Source organism: Dioscorea cayenensis, chromosome 15 (genome assembly GCF_009730915.1).
Source record: "Dioscorea cayenensis subsp. rotundata cultivar TDr96_F1 chromosome 15, TDr96_F1_v2_PseudoChromosome.rev07_lg8_w22 25.fasta, whole genome shotgun sequence".
Classification (NCBI taxonomy): Eukaryota; Viridiplantae; Streptophyta; class Magnoliopsida; order Dioscoreales; family Dioscoreaceae; genus Dioscorea; species Dioscorea cayenensis.
Window position 1 is genome coordinate 21,602,146 of NC_052485.1, and position 13,440 is coordinate 21,615,585.

The window sequence follows — 13,440 nt, forward strand, 5'->3', positions numbered from 1 at the left end:
ACGAAATAATTGGAGCCCGTGACTCTTTGATAAACACATTAATAAAAACAAAATATATTATAAAATATTAGTGTCCCAATAAAAAAAAAAATAGTAATAAAATATATTATAAAATATTTATGACACAAGACAAAATATGAGAAATAAAATATATTATAAAATATTAGTGTCCCATATAAAAAAAATTCGCCACGTTTGCTCCTTCCAAACTTTTTAACATAAATAAAAACCCTCAAAACCGAATCAAAATTCAAAAACTCCAACAAAGCAAAGCTTCAATCATGGATTTCCAAATCGATCCATCTTTCATCCAACCCACCGAGCACCGCCCTAAGATCACCATCTCCGACGCCGGAAGCATCCCTCTCATCGACCTCTCCCCTCTCCTCCATCACCACATCCCCTCCGATCCCTCCGATCCCGCCATCCCCAACGAGATCTCGTCACTGATCGCCGCCATCGGCGCCGCGTGCCGAGATTGGGGGTTTTTCCAGGTGGTCAACCATGGCGTCGATCCGCAGCTGTTGGAGAGGATTGAGGCTGTGGCGGTGGAGTTCTTTGCCCTTCCGGCGGAGGAGAAGCGAAAGGTGAAGCGCGATGAGGTGAATCCTTTAGGGTATTATGATTCGGAGCATACTAAGAATGTTAGGGATTGGAAGGAGGTTTTCGATCTTGTTGTTAGAGAGTATGATGATGGATTGTTGGTGTTGAAGAACCGGTGGCCGGAGTATCCGCCGGCGATGAGGTCCGTCTTCTCACTCAACCACTCATATATATATAATAACGTACAATATAATATGAGCTTAAAGGTGTAATTTTTTTCCTACATTTAGGACTTCAATTACTATTTTTTAAAATTAAAGAAGCTACATTTTACTTTACATTCAAGTTAATACATACTTAATAATAATTGTTCAATATTAAATATTTATATTTAAACTGATATAGTGCGTATGCATATATCATATAAAATTAACAATATAACGACAGAGGACTAAAAGCATATTTTCTTAAGTTATGAGCCTAATATTATTATTTTTTAAGTTAAAAATCAAAACAAAGGAACAATTTAGTTGAATGAAGTAAAAAATTGCATCGCACTAAAATAAATATGCTATTAAATAATTATTATTTAATATTGAATATAAATTTATGTTTCATTATGTGTGTACTATGCATGCATGAAGTTCGGCCCGCATTTGGTGCCTTTGGAAAAAAAAACCTAGATTTCAAATTTTTTTAATTATTTGATAATGATGTTTATCTAAATCATGTATAATTATTATTATTTTTCATAAATAAGGATAAATTATGGAATTGAATTCACAATTTTTGAAGTGGGAGATTATTGCATGACTTTTATTGCATGGATCCTATTATTATAATAATTTATTAAGAAGAAGTTCTATATATATATATATCATATTATTAAAATATTAATAATTATAATTTATATATGAAAAGTGATATTATTTATTTATTTATTTTAAAATTTTATCATACTATTTAAAATAAATTAAATGAAAATAACAAAATCGAAAAGTGATAATAACAACTAATATGGCTAGCCAATCATAGATCTTCAAATATCTTTGCTTTTAAATTTTATATTTAAATATGTTTTTATTGAACTTATCAATATATAATTATCGATTTTCAGGATATTAATGTAAAAATAGTAATAATAAATAAAATAATAATAAAACTTTACAAAAATATAATTGCTTATGCAAAATTTCTAAAAAAAAATTATTTTAGGTTGTGTTGATTAGTGAGTATTCTCTTTGTTCACTCTCTTCTAAGCTTATGTTTTATTTTTCACCGAGATTTATCTTATTTGTTTTATATCTAACTTAATTGTTTGTTTAATTTTTTGTGTGATTATCTGTGTGATTATCTGTTTAATTTTTTGTTTAATTTTTTGTTTATTATGATTAATTGTTCTAAAATTTTGATTATTCATTAGATTATTTGTTAAACAATTATTGTATTTAATAATTGAACTAGATTTTGAATTTGTGTTAAATTGTATTTTTTATTTTATTATTTGTTAATTTAGTGCTAAACTATTAGTTGAGTTAATTATTAATTATGTAGATATGATAGGTTTTTAAGTATAAATAAAAAATTTTAGATCGATGTATATTTTATATAATTGAATAATTGATTTCAAAATTTTGAATTAATAAAATTTTTCAATATTAATAAACTTTTTAAATTTAAATTCAGCACTATCTTAATTTTGGTTTGAGCTCCGCCACTGTATATATATATATATATATATATATATATATATAATGATTTGCTCTTCATTCGTTCCTAAGTATCTTGTAATCTTGTATAGAGAGACATGCAAGGATTACATTGCAGTTGTGGAGAAGTTGTCTTACAAGCTAATTGAACTCATTGCCCTGTCACTGAATTTGCCTGCAAAATGTTTAAATAGTTTCTTCAAGGATTCATCAAGTTTTTTCAGACTCAACTACTACAATCCTTGTCCCACACCAGATCTAGTGCTCGGCGTAGGCCATCACAAAGACTCTATAGCTCTTACTGTTCTTTATCAGGATCAGGTTGGTGGTCTTGATGTCAAGAGGAAGTCTGATGGAGAGTGGGTTCGGGTCAAGCCAATTCCCAACTCCTACATTATCAATGTTGGAAATATAATTCAGGTTTCACTTCTACCTCTTCTTTTGTTTTATACATGCAGTAAAAAAATACATTGATTATGATTTGAACAGAGTAGGAAAGTACAACTCAAAATATTGATTTAAATATATTGTAAATGACAACAACAATGAGGCATTAGTTCTGGTATTTAAGGATCAGCTATATCAATGATTTTCTTCTATAGTATTTTATTAAGGACCAAAAAACTAAATATATATACCAAGTTCAAATATATCATTACGTAAAGTTTCTACTAATTAAACACATGTTTTTATGTACACTATCTTTTTACAATCCTCTTTAAAAGATATTTGTCAGTTGGCTAAAGACATATAACTACCATCTTTATTGATTTTCATTTTCTTCTTAGTATGGTATAGTATTACTCCTAGCTAGCTAATCTATTACGTATAAGTTCCAATATATTTTACTCAAATATAATATTGTATATGATGACAAATATATTTTTATGATTCAGGAGATTATCGCAAACAACACACATGAAAAACCCTAGCTTGTTCATAATATTCGCTTTATAATCTTTATTAATATAGGTTTTGTGTAGATTGGTGAACAACCCAGAAAAAGAAGGACAAGAAGGGAGTGGATGACCTGTACTTTACTTGGGTTAAAAGAAAGAAAATTGACTAAGTAGTGAATCAAAACAAGTGATTAAACTTAATGAAAAAATGATATAGTTTTAAAAGCTATTGTGTTAGCTAGTGACTCGGAAGGAAATAGATAAACTCAATGTAAACCTTAATTTATTTGTTTAGTTTCTAAATAAACTGGATAAACAATTTCTCATTACAATTAAAAGGAAGCAGATTATGATAGAAACTAGCTAGTCATGGACAAAGAAAGCACATAATAGTGCAAGTGATGAAAAATAATCTACTGACATTTTCAGTTAGATAACTGAGCTAGTTAGTGTAAGAGCATCAAGTATTATGAGAGGATGATGAGTCTAAAATTTGGATCCATGCAACAGGTGTGGACCAATGAAAGGTATGAGAGTGTGGAACATAGAGCTTCAGTGAACTCTGAGAAAGCAAGACTTTCCATCCCATTCTTCTTCCTCCCAACATTCTCAACAAATGTGAAGCCATTAGAGGAGCTTGTGAGTGATGAAAACCCAGCCAAGTATGAGGAGTACAACTGGAGAGATTACTTCAGTTCACACCTGGGTGGCAATTTCAAGAAAATGGATAAAGAGGACATCCAGATATCTCATTTCAGAAAGAGCACCCTCATCTAGTACTGTTTATCTAATGTTCTCTTCCATATTTCTCTATCATTATATTGTGTTATAAATAAGTTCAAGAGGTTATCATGACAATAATCTAGCTGTTAAGGTATTGATTTTCTACGTAAGAGATTAAATGTTTGATTTTCTTCTCACATATATGATTGAAATTTAATAATAAAAAATATATGTATATTTGGTGTAGCTTTTTCACACATTGTATAAAAAATAAATAAATAAATGTTAAGCCATATCATGTTGATTGTATGATGATGTAAAGAAATGTTAAATTTATAAATAATAAATTAAGTTCCAATTTATGACAGGAACTTGGAACCAAACTAGCATTGTCTTTTGTTTTGTACAATTAATTTGCCAGCTCATTTTAGGTGAACTAACCAAAATTATTTACATTATAATGATGATGACTTGGAGAAGAAAGCCCAAGATTTTGCCACATACTTGTTTGTTTTTCTGCAATTTGGCATATCATATAATTAGGTCATGAAGTCACCAACGTTATTTATATCATTATTATTATATTGGCAATGATTTTCGAATGGTACAAATAAAGAAAAGCTAAATAGATAAATATTAAAAAAATTATACTTTTTTGTGTATTTACATATTTAATATCAAAGTTAGGGAATATGAGTTTTATAAAAATTTGTTAATTACACTATCAATGTTGTAGTTATATATGAAAATAAACGGTGGACATTATTATGATAGTCGCAATCCTTTATGAAAAATCAACGGTGGATATTAAATGGGCCGTTATTATTTTTTTATGAAAAATCAATAAAGATATTAAGGGAGAAAAATCAACGGTGGATATTAAATGGGCCGTTATTTTTTTTTTATGAAAAATCAATAAAGATATTAAGGGAGATTATTCTTTTTTTGATGTACTTTGATGTAAGTAAAAATAATAATAATAATATTATTATTATTATTATTATTATTTATATAATAGAAATATTTATTCATTTAAATTTATTAAATTAATGTGACAATTGATGTACCAATACTCCTATAATAGGGGTTAATATTCATACTTCTCTCAAATTAAAATGGCTAATTCATATTTAATAATTTTTTTATTGTACCAAATACATGGCATATTATCTAGTAGTCCACATAAATCAGCAGGGCTTAAAATGAATAAAATTATCAAACTCAAAATTAGTAATATTATCTTAGAATGAAGACATCGAGACATGATATATATTCCTTCAAGCTGTGGAGGGTAATAAGCCTTCTATTGTGGACAAAGCAAACATATTTTTTTAAAGTCGTGGGAGGGGAAAAGAAATGTCAATTTATGAAGTGGGCTCCCAAACATCTATTTTTTATCCCCAGTTATTCCAGAGCTAATCTATAAGTACATCATTTATGGACATACATGCTAATATTAGACAAGCATGAGATATTATTGATTCGTTTTTCATCTACAGTTACATCATCCAAGGAGTTACAAGTTAAGATTACACAACTGTGTGAGACTCTTGATCAGCTATAAGATAAAAATAAAGAGATTAAGGAGAGTCTTCACGAGATGAAGGATGAAAATAAGGGGCTTCAAGAGAGTCTGCATGAGATGAAGGATGATAACATGGAGCTTCAGTAGAGTCTGCTCGAGATGAAGGATGATAACAAGGGCTTCAACAGAGTCAACATGAGATGAGTGCGGAGAGAGATAAGTATCGTGATTAGATGATGTATCAGATGTAGGATATATATGATGATGCAGTTTGAGGCTAAGATTCTTTAGCGTTCATAGTTCACTCATGACTCAGCTAACTAGTGATGATCATGGTATTAACCACCTAGATGAGTTGTAGATTATTTGTTAGCATTTTTTCTTTTGTTGAAATCATTATTTGTTAGCTTTATTTGTTGGAAAATTTTATTAAAACAATATTATTTATATCAATTATCAAAATAAATATAATATTTTTTTTTGTTAATTAGTGTTTTAGTAAAAGATTAGAAACAGATTAATATGTTATATATATATATAATTAGCATCAGTTTTTACATTCGGAAGTTATTCTGTTGCAAATCTATTGTTAAATTCTGAAACAGGGTTGCTAAATTGAATTAGCAACATGTAAGAAATGTAAATTGTTGTTTGTAAACAACAATTTTCTTGTAGTGATATATACATCCAAAATTTATGCTTTATATTATGAAATGTAGATAAGCAACAACTGTATGAATTTTTGAATTTTCAAATTAATTCTTAAAAACAAATATATTATAAAATATTCATAAAAATATTTGGTTTTTTTTTTTTACCTTTAATCTATTCCTAATTTCCTAAGGGTTATTAGAGTCTAAATTAGGGTTTGTTTGGATCAGCTTATAGCTGATCCAAAAGCACTTATTTCATAAGTTAAGTGCTTATGATGGTTTATTGGTGTTTGGATTAGCTTTTTTGGATAAGCTGAAGCTGTAAAATAAGCCCAAAAACAGCTTATTTTATAAGCTACAGAAGACCAGCTTTTTTTATAAGCACTTAACTTACTCAAAAGTACTTTTCCCAAAAGTGCTTCTACAAAAGCCAAAAAAAGTACTTTTTTTATAAGCTAATCCAAACAAGCCCTTAGTCCAAGACGAGTCATTGGAAGTCTTTAAAGGAGTGAGCCTTTTCCAGCAATTTATTTACTTTCTTTTACTTATTTTTTTAATCTGTGTGCATACACAAAGCTTCAATATTCATAACATATACTACTCATTAACAGTATTCTGGTAAATTTTTAACATTAGTAATAACAACAAGATGTTAATTCTAATTATTTTGAATTGGGTACATGAATTTTTTCCTTCAACAATCTTTTATCAATGATCAAAAGATTAGATAAATCAAACTTAAACATATTTTTTCATAAAATTTATGTTAAACATTTTAAAATTTATTTGTTCTTCTTCAGCGCTCGCCACATGAGTAGTTTCCATTTAATTTATAATTTTTTTAACATTTCAATACTTTGTATTATTTAAAATCTATTTTAAATAAATTTATTTTTTAACCATTCATTTATTTATTTATTTTAATTATTTTTAATATCAAACACTCATCTCAACCCTCTTCACATTGTGGGGTAAGTCTCACCAATCTTTTGATCTGTGTTGTGTGAAAGCAATCCACCACCAAACTGATTAGAATATAAACACATGCTGACCTAAACCACAGGACTCATAAAAACTTTCTAACCTTGAGTTCATATTATCTGGTTTTAAAATCAGGATATTTTTTTATTTTAATTTTTTATAATTTAATATGTGTCTAACATGTATTTTTTTAAAAAAATTAATGCCATATATCATACTGTGATAGATTAGAATTAAAAAATATCTTAATAGGAACCTTGAGCTAGCCCAATAATAACTACCCATAGTTGTAATTGAGATGTCTCAAGTTTGAACCTCTCAAATTACAATTCATATTTAGGTTCATATTTAGGGTTCTCTGTGGGAGTTCTGTGTGAAGATTACCTCTCGTTTTTCCCTTGCAGGGTTGCATGTTTGTTGACTTTGTAAAAAAAAAAAAAATTACTTTAATTCTAAAACCGGACAATATGAGCTCCCCAATCCAGACGAAATCCCGTCCAGATTCATTCCTTCCAAAACTCTGTATATAAGACCAAAGTCCTCACTCCTCATCAAATTTCACCCACTCGAAAAGGATACTTCAATCATGGGTCTCCAGGTCGATCCAGCATTCATCCAAGCGGCGGAGCACCGCCCGAAGCCCACCATCTCCGACGCCGGCAGCATCCCTCTCATCGACCTCTCCCCTCTCCTCCATCATCAGATCCCATCCGATCCATCCGATCCCGCCATCGCCGATGAGGTCTCCAATCTCATCGCCCAGATCGGTGAGGCTTGCCGCGATTGGGGGTTTTTCCAGGTCGTGAATCATGGAGTGGAGGTGGAGTTGCTGGAGAGGATTCAGGCAGCGGCGAGCGAGTTCTTTGCTTTGCCGGCGGAGGAGAAGAGGAGGGTTCAGAGAGGGGTTCTGAATCCTTTGGGGTATTACGATACGGAGCACACGAAGAATGTTAGGGATTGGAAGGAGGTTTTTGATTTCATTGTCATTGAATCCGAGACTGATTCACTCCTGTTGAAGAATCAGTGGCCGGAGTACCCGCCGGAGATGAGGTCAGTGTTTCCTATTCAACCTAATAAGAAGCTTTTTAATTATTTAAATAAATGTTTGGTAAACACTCATATAATCAATTAAAACAATAAAATTTTAATATTAAATATTTATTTAATCTATATTAATTTTAATTTTTTTATTGTTTATTCTCATATAAAAGGTTTTAGGTTGTCATTTATTTTGTATGTATCAAGTAAATCATTGGATAGACCAGATAAGGGTTTTAATTCTTTTCAGACAGTATTATTGTTGTATTATTCATGCGCGGTATATTTTAGCATGTTATTTTTAACTAATATTATTCATGAGTCTGAATGTAAAATATAAATCTTTTGTCAGAAAAATAATGATGGTAGAGTAGAAAAAATTTTATAAGATATTCGGAAACCACTGAAATAGGTGCATCTCTGTATATAATAATCTCTTAAATATGGATGGCTTGTCACTTATTTAAAAAAAAATATGAATGTATTATTATATATAATTCAAATGGTAGTTGTAGCCTTGTAAAGTTAATTATAAAAATAAATAATATTAATTTAAAATGAAAATAAGGGTTTATTTTCTTGTATGCTGGCATAATTTATAATTGTTAATTATCATTAAAAAATTTTAAAATATATGCATGATATTAGTTCTTATAATACACTCTGTAATTCTAGACTAACCTCAAAATGTTATATGAAGATAAAATTACTCATTTTAACCATAAAATATCATAAATAAACATTTAATGGATATTTAATTGTTATGATTTTCGCATGCAAGCAGTTTTTTTTATAGTGTCTGCTTAGCAAATAATTTTTATGTTTTGGAAATTAATTAATTAATTGATTGATTAAATTCTTGTTATTATCAAGAGAAACTATTATTATCCATGTATTATTAGTTAGCATTCTAGGTTTAATATTAAAATATTAGTTTCAATTTAAATTCAAATTTCTCTGTTCCAAATAAATGCAAATAACATACTCCTAAAAGAAATTTAATCCATTTTTCATTAATCAAACACTTTGGTGAGTTCTATGGATAACTCTGTGTTATTATTGTTATTATTATTATTATTCCATTTTTATTAATTATTTATTTATCAGTTAATATTTGCAAGAAAAAGGTTGCTCTGTTTTCATAGAATGTCTACATGTGAAACAGCAGAAGCAAGAGTGATTTGCTTTTTGAATATTCCTTTCGTTTAAAAAATAATAAAAAAAACTTTTCTTTTTTTTCACATCACACAAGCATGATTCATGTATCAAGTGATGATTATTTATCATTTCAGGGAGGCTTGTGAAGAGTATGTTGAAGGTGTGGAGAAGTTGGCTTACAAGTTATTAGAACTTATTGCAATGAGCTTGAATTTACCAGCAAAGATTTTAAATAGCTTCTTTGAGGGCTCAACTAGTTTTTCTAGGTTGAACCACTATAACCCTTGCCCCTCGCCAGACCTTGTGCTTGGCGTTGGCCGTCATAAAGATGGTGGAGCTCTGACCGTCTTGTTCCAAGATGAAGTTGGTGGCCTTGATGTTAAGAGAAAAACTGATGGAGAGTGGGTTCGGGTTAAACCAATTCACAATTCTTTTATTGTCAACGTTGGAGATATTATTCAGGTTTGTTCTCTGTTTTATTAATTTGATGTTTTCAATATTTATTTGTGAATGTCTATCATTTTGATATTATGTTAGGTAGCTCTAATTCAATTAAAATTTTTAATTTAATAAAAAAAATACTTTACACAGATGTAACATATATTATTTTTTTTTTACAAAAAAGATTATTTTTTCAGTTCAAACGCACTTTTATTATTGTACATCAACCATGCATTAGCAGAAAGTGTCAAATCTTTAACATCAAACTTGGAAGTCATGCGTCTTAGCTACAAGTTTATTGCTGCAGTAATCACCATCATAATATATATATTTTTTATATGACTTCATAATTTTAATTGGTGTATTGTATATTCACACTGAGATTTGTTTAGGCTGGAAATCTACTATAAAGTACAGTAAATTCATACCCATAATATTCACAATATATAGGGTTGTATGCTTTGAATAATATAACTTGTGCTTCAGTGGAGGAGATAAAGGTGACAACATATTGAAGTTATAAGAAATAATTATTTAAACATGTTAAGTTTATGAGAAATATGCCAATGCTAATATCAATATTGTCAAATAAATAATTAATGTAAGCAAAACAAAATAAACGTAGATGGTAAATTTGACACGTCTTTATGCAGGCAAAAGTTTAAAGACCATGCAGCAACATGTATTATTTTCTTTCTTTGAAACTATAAATTCAATATGTTGATTTTAAAAATAACAGCATGGCATTTGAAAAGTTAGTTAATGTTTTTTTTTCCTATAGGATAAGGATCATGCATGCAACAAATCTAAAAAATTCAGGACATACATCACAGAGTTTAAAATAAATAAATATTAATTGTGAGTGCTCCTTTTTTTTTTATGAATTAGATCATATGCATCACATATGCTTAATAAATTGTCTGACAGACAAACATTAATGATTCATGTGATGATGATGAACATTAATTATTTAATTATTGAACATATGTAGGTATGGAGCAATGACAAGTATGAAAGTGTGGAACATAGAGTGTCAGTGAACTCAGAGAAGGACAGGTTGTCCATCCCATTTTTCTTCAACCCTGCAGCCTGTACAAATGTGAAGCCATTGGAGGAGCTGGTGAGTGAGGATAACCCACCAAAGTATCAGGAGTATAACTGGGGGGATTTCTTCAAATCTCGCAGAGACTCTAATTTTCAAAAGTCAGAAAAGGAGAACCTTCAGATTTATCATTTCAAGAGGGTTTAGTATTTCAAATCTGTTTGCTTTGAACCTTGCTCAGGAAAGCAATGTGTAATGTTGTGATGTAAATAATTTGTACTTTATTATGTATCAAATGGTTTGGTTATCAGTTTGAACTATCATGATTTCAGACTTTTTTTTTTTTTCTAAAAGAATAAGATAAACCACTGATTTGTTGAAATATGGCTTAATTATGTATAATGGTGCATCAATTACTATGGTTTAATGACCTTTGGCGGAATAACATGCAATCGTGACCTGCCATGTGAGCCTATGATAATATATCAAGAAACATAACTCCACAATTGTAAATCTCTCATACACTACAACCTTGGAGAGTTGGTAAATATAACTCCTCTCATATGATCTAATAAATAATATTATATGGTATTTTATAGCATTTATACAATATTGCATAGTATTACGGTAGTTGTCACATATCTTTCCATTGTGCTAATCAATGTTTGACTGGATATAGAGTTTCAAAGAGAATATAGAAAGAAAGCTATCTAGAGTTTCAAAGAGAGAATGTGTATAGAAAACTAAAAAACAAATTATAATACATCAACTCCAGTGAAGATCTTATTGTTTGGTTGGGAGTTTTTGGAGGGGTAAGGTGGAGTTTGGAGGGGTTAAGCTTGTTTGGTTTGGGGGAATAAGGAGAAGGGGGAGGAGTTCCAAACCCCTCACATTCCACCCCTCCAAATCATGGTCTTTTGGAGGGGTGAGATTATTTTAAAAAAATTAATGTTTAAATTTTTATGAAAAGACCAAATTACCGGTATCAATTTAAGAAATTATCATAATATCTTTTTAAAATTTAATTTCATCTTACATATTATTATTTCTTTCATGTTTTTTTAAGGTGTTAATTGAATATTAACAATAATATATTTTTATTAAAATTATAATAATAATAGAAAATGATAAGAAAATATAAAAAATGAATAAATATAATATTAGTTTGAAAATTATGTTAATATTATTTGTATAAAATAATTTTAGATTTGTATAAAAAAATATTATGAACAATTTTATATAAAAGGGTAAATTGGTAAAATACATATTACATCTCTCTATACTCATCGTCACTCCTCCTAACCAAAACAAAAAACAATAGTTTACCCCTCGACACTCCTCTATTGAACCAAATATAAAAAATTTTCAAACCCTCCATTCTCTCCACTCCTTACTCCCCCACTGAACTAAACTAGGGGTAAAATGATGACTAATAAATGAAAGGAAACACCTAACTCACCTAAGAAATAGAATTGTATCACACAAGAAAATTGTTTTCAACGCACAAGCACATTCTAGTTAGGTACTTCTCTAAGCTTTTTGTAAGAGGTTTATGAATTGTAGTGGTATTCGATCAAGGTGTTGGTCCAAGTGATGGAGGCTTAGGTAATTTCAATAAATAGTTTTGAATTTGATTTTTTTTTTCTTTTATAAGGAAGATTAATTGATTAAAATATTTGACTCTCATTTAAAAGATCGAGGATTCGATTCTCTCTCAATACAATTGAGAATTAATAAAGGGTTGTGTATGCAGTGGTTCATCGGATTTATAAAAAATAATATAAATAAACCACTATAAATATATTATTTATGTCTCAACAATAGCTTGAAGATAAGTTTTTGTATATAAAAAATTATAAAAAAAATTATTTATATATTATAAGACTCAAATATATCACTAGGTAGTCAGAACCGGACCTGATCTTTGAACTGGAGAAGGCCAAGGTTCAAGGGTCAAAAAGTTCAACCGTGATCAAACTGGATTTAATAAATAAAAAATAAAATAAAATACATTAAATATTATATTAATTTTTAAATCAAATACACAATCTATCAAACAAAACAAGTCTTGATTTCATATTCAAAACACAACATTTAACAACATTTAATTAAACTAAAATCATATGAAACACAAATAAAATAAATCTTATCAAGTTTTTATCAAATTAAATCCATATAAAATACTAAATAAAATGAACTCATAATTTAAAATCAAACCTCAACAAAAGATACATTTAGATAATACTATGCAATATACTAACAAAATTGAAAACGCATAATTTCAATGAAATTTCAACCTTCATTAAATTATAACACAAGTGTAAAAAGATAAGATGCTGTTGATCACGTCCATTAGAGCAAGGCATGACTATATAATCACAAGCACTCATGCATGCATGACTTGATAGAGGTTGTGAACCAGTGCTGTTGTCGACGTACGGCAGGGAGATCTAGAGATGATGGGTTGTGCAGGTGCTTGATGGGAGGAGCCTCACCTCACGGATGGAGATTGGCAAAAAACGAATGTTGCTTTGACTTAAGTCAACAGCACTGTTTTTTTTTTAATTGACTACTAAACCGTGTGAACCGGCCCGGTTCATCTGGTTTACGGTTGAACCTACCAGTTCATCAAGTTCAATGCCGGTTTTTAATTTAACCAGTTTTGTATCTTGAACCGGATCGGTCTAATCCTTAGATCCGGTTCAATTATGTTGGACCAGATTTTGAT

At 29.4% G+C, this 13,440-nt stretch overlaps 2 protein-coding genes across 2 annotated transcripts; both read left to right on the plus strand.

The window, feature by feature from the left end:
* The first annotated feature begins 228 nt into the window (after positions 1-228).
* Positions 229-4,071, plus strand: LOC120276970 (flavanone 3-dioxygenase 2-like). Its single transcript, XM_039283711.1, has 3 exons — positions 229-745; positions 2,345-2,672; positions 3,662-4,071. The coding sequence occupies exons 1-3, from the start codon at positions 282-284 to the stop codon at positions 3,926-3,928; spliced, it is 1,059 nt and encodes a 352-aa protein (XP_039139645.1). The 5' UTR covers positions 229-281; the 3' UTR covers positions 3,929-4,071.
* Positions 4,072-7,576: 3,505 nt separating this feature from the next.
* On the plus strand, positions 7,577-11,045 carry LOC120278162 (probable 2-oxoglutarate-dependent dioxygenase At5g05600). Its single transcript, XM_039285084.1, has 3 exons — positions 7,577-8,083; positions 9,364-9,691; positions 10,662-11,045. Exons 1-3 carry the CDS (start codon positions 7,620-7,622, stop codon positions 10,917-10,919), a joined length of 1,050 nt encoding a protein of 349 aa, XP_039141018.1. The 5' UTR covers positions 7,577-7,619; the 3' UTR covers positions 10,920-11,045.
* The last annotated feature ends 2,395 nt before the right edge of the window (positions 11,046-13,440 follow it).

Coding starts and splice junctions, on each gene's coding strand:
- LOC120278162 (XM_039285084.1), top strand. CDS start 7,620: ATGGGTCTCCAGGTCGATCCAGCATTCATCCAAGCGGCGGAGCACCGC. Junction 8,084..9,363: donor GAGTACCCGCCGGAGATGAG/GTCAGTGTTTCC, acceptor TTATCATTTCAG/GGAGGCTTGTGAAGAGTATG. Junction 9,692..10,661: donor ACGTTGGAGATATTATTCAG/GTTTGTTCTCTG, acceptor GAACATATGTAG/GTATGGAGCAATGACAAGTA.
- LOC120276970 (XM_039283711.1), top strand. CDS start 282: ATGGATTTCCAAATCGATCCATCTTTCATCCAACCCACCGAGCACCGC. Junction 746..2,344: donor GAGTATCCGCCGGCGATGAG/GTCCGTCTTCTC, acceptor AATCTTGTATAG/AGAGACATGCAAGGATTACA. Junction 2,673..3,661: donor ATGTTGGAAATATAATTCAG/GTTTCACTTCTA, acceptor TCCATGCAACAG/GTGTGGACCAATGAAAGGTA.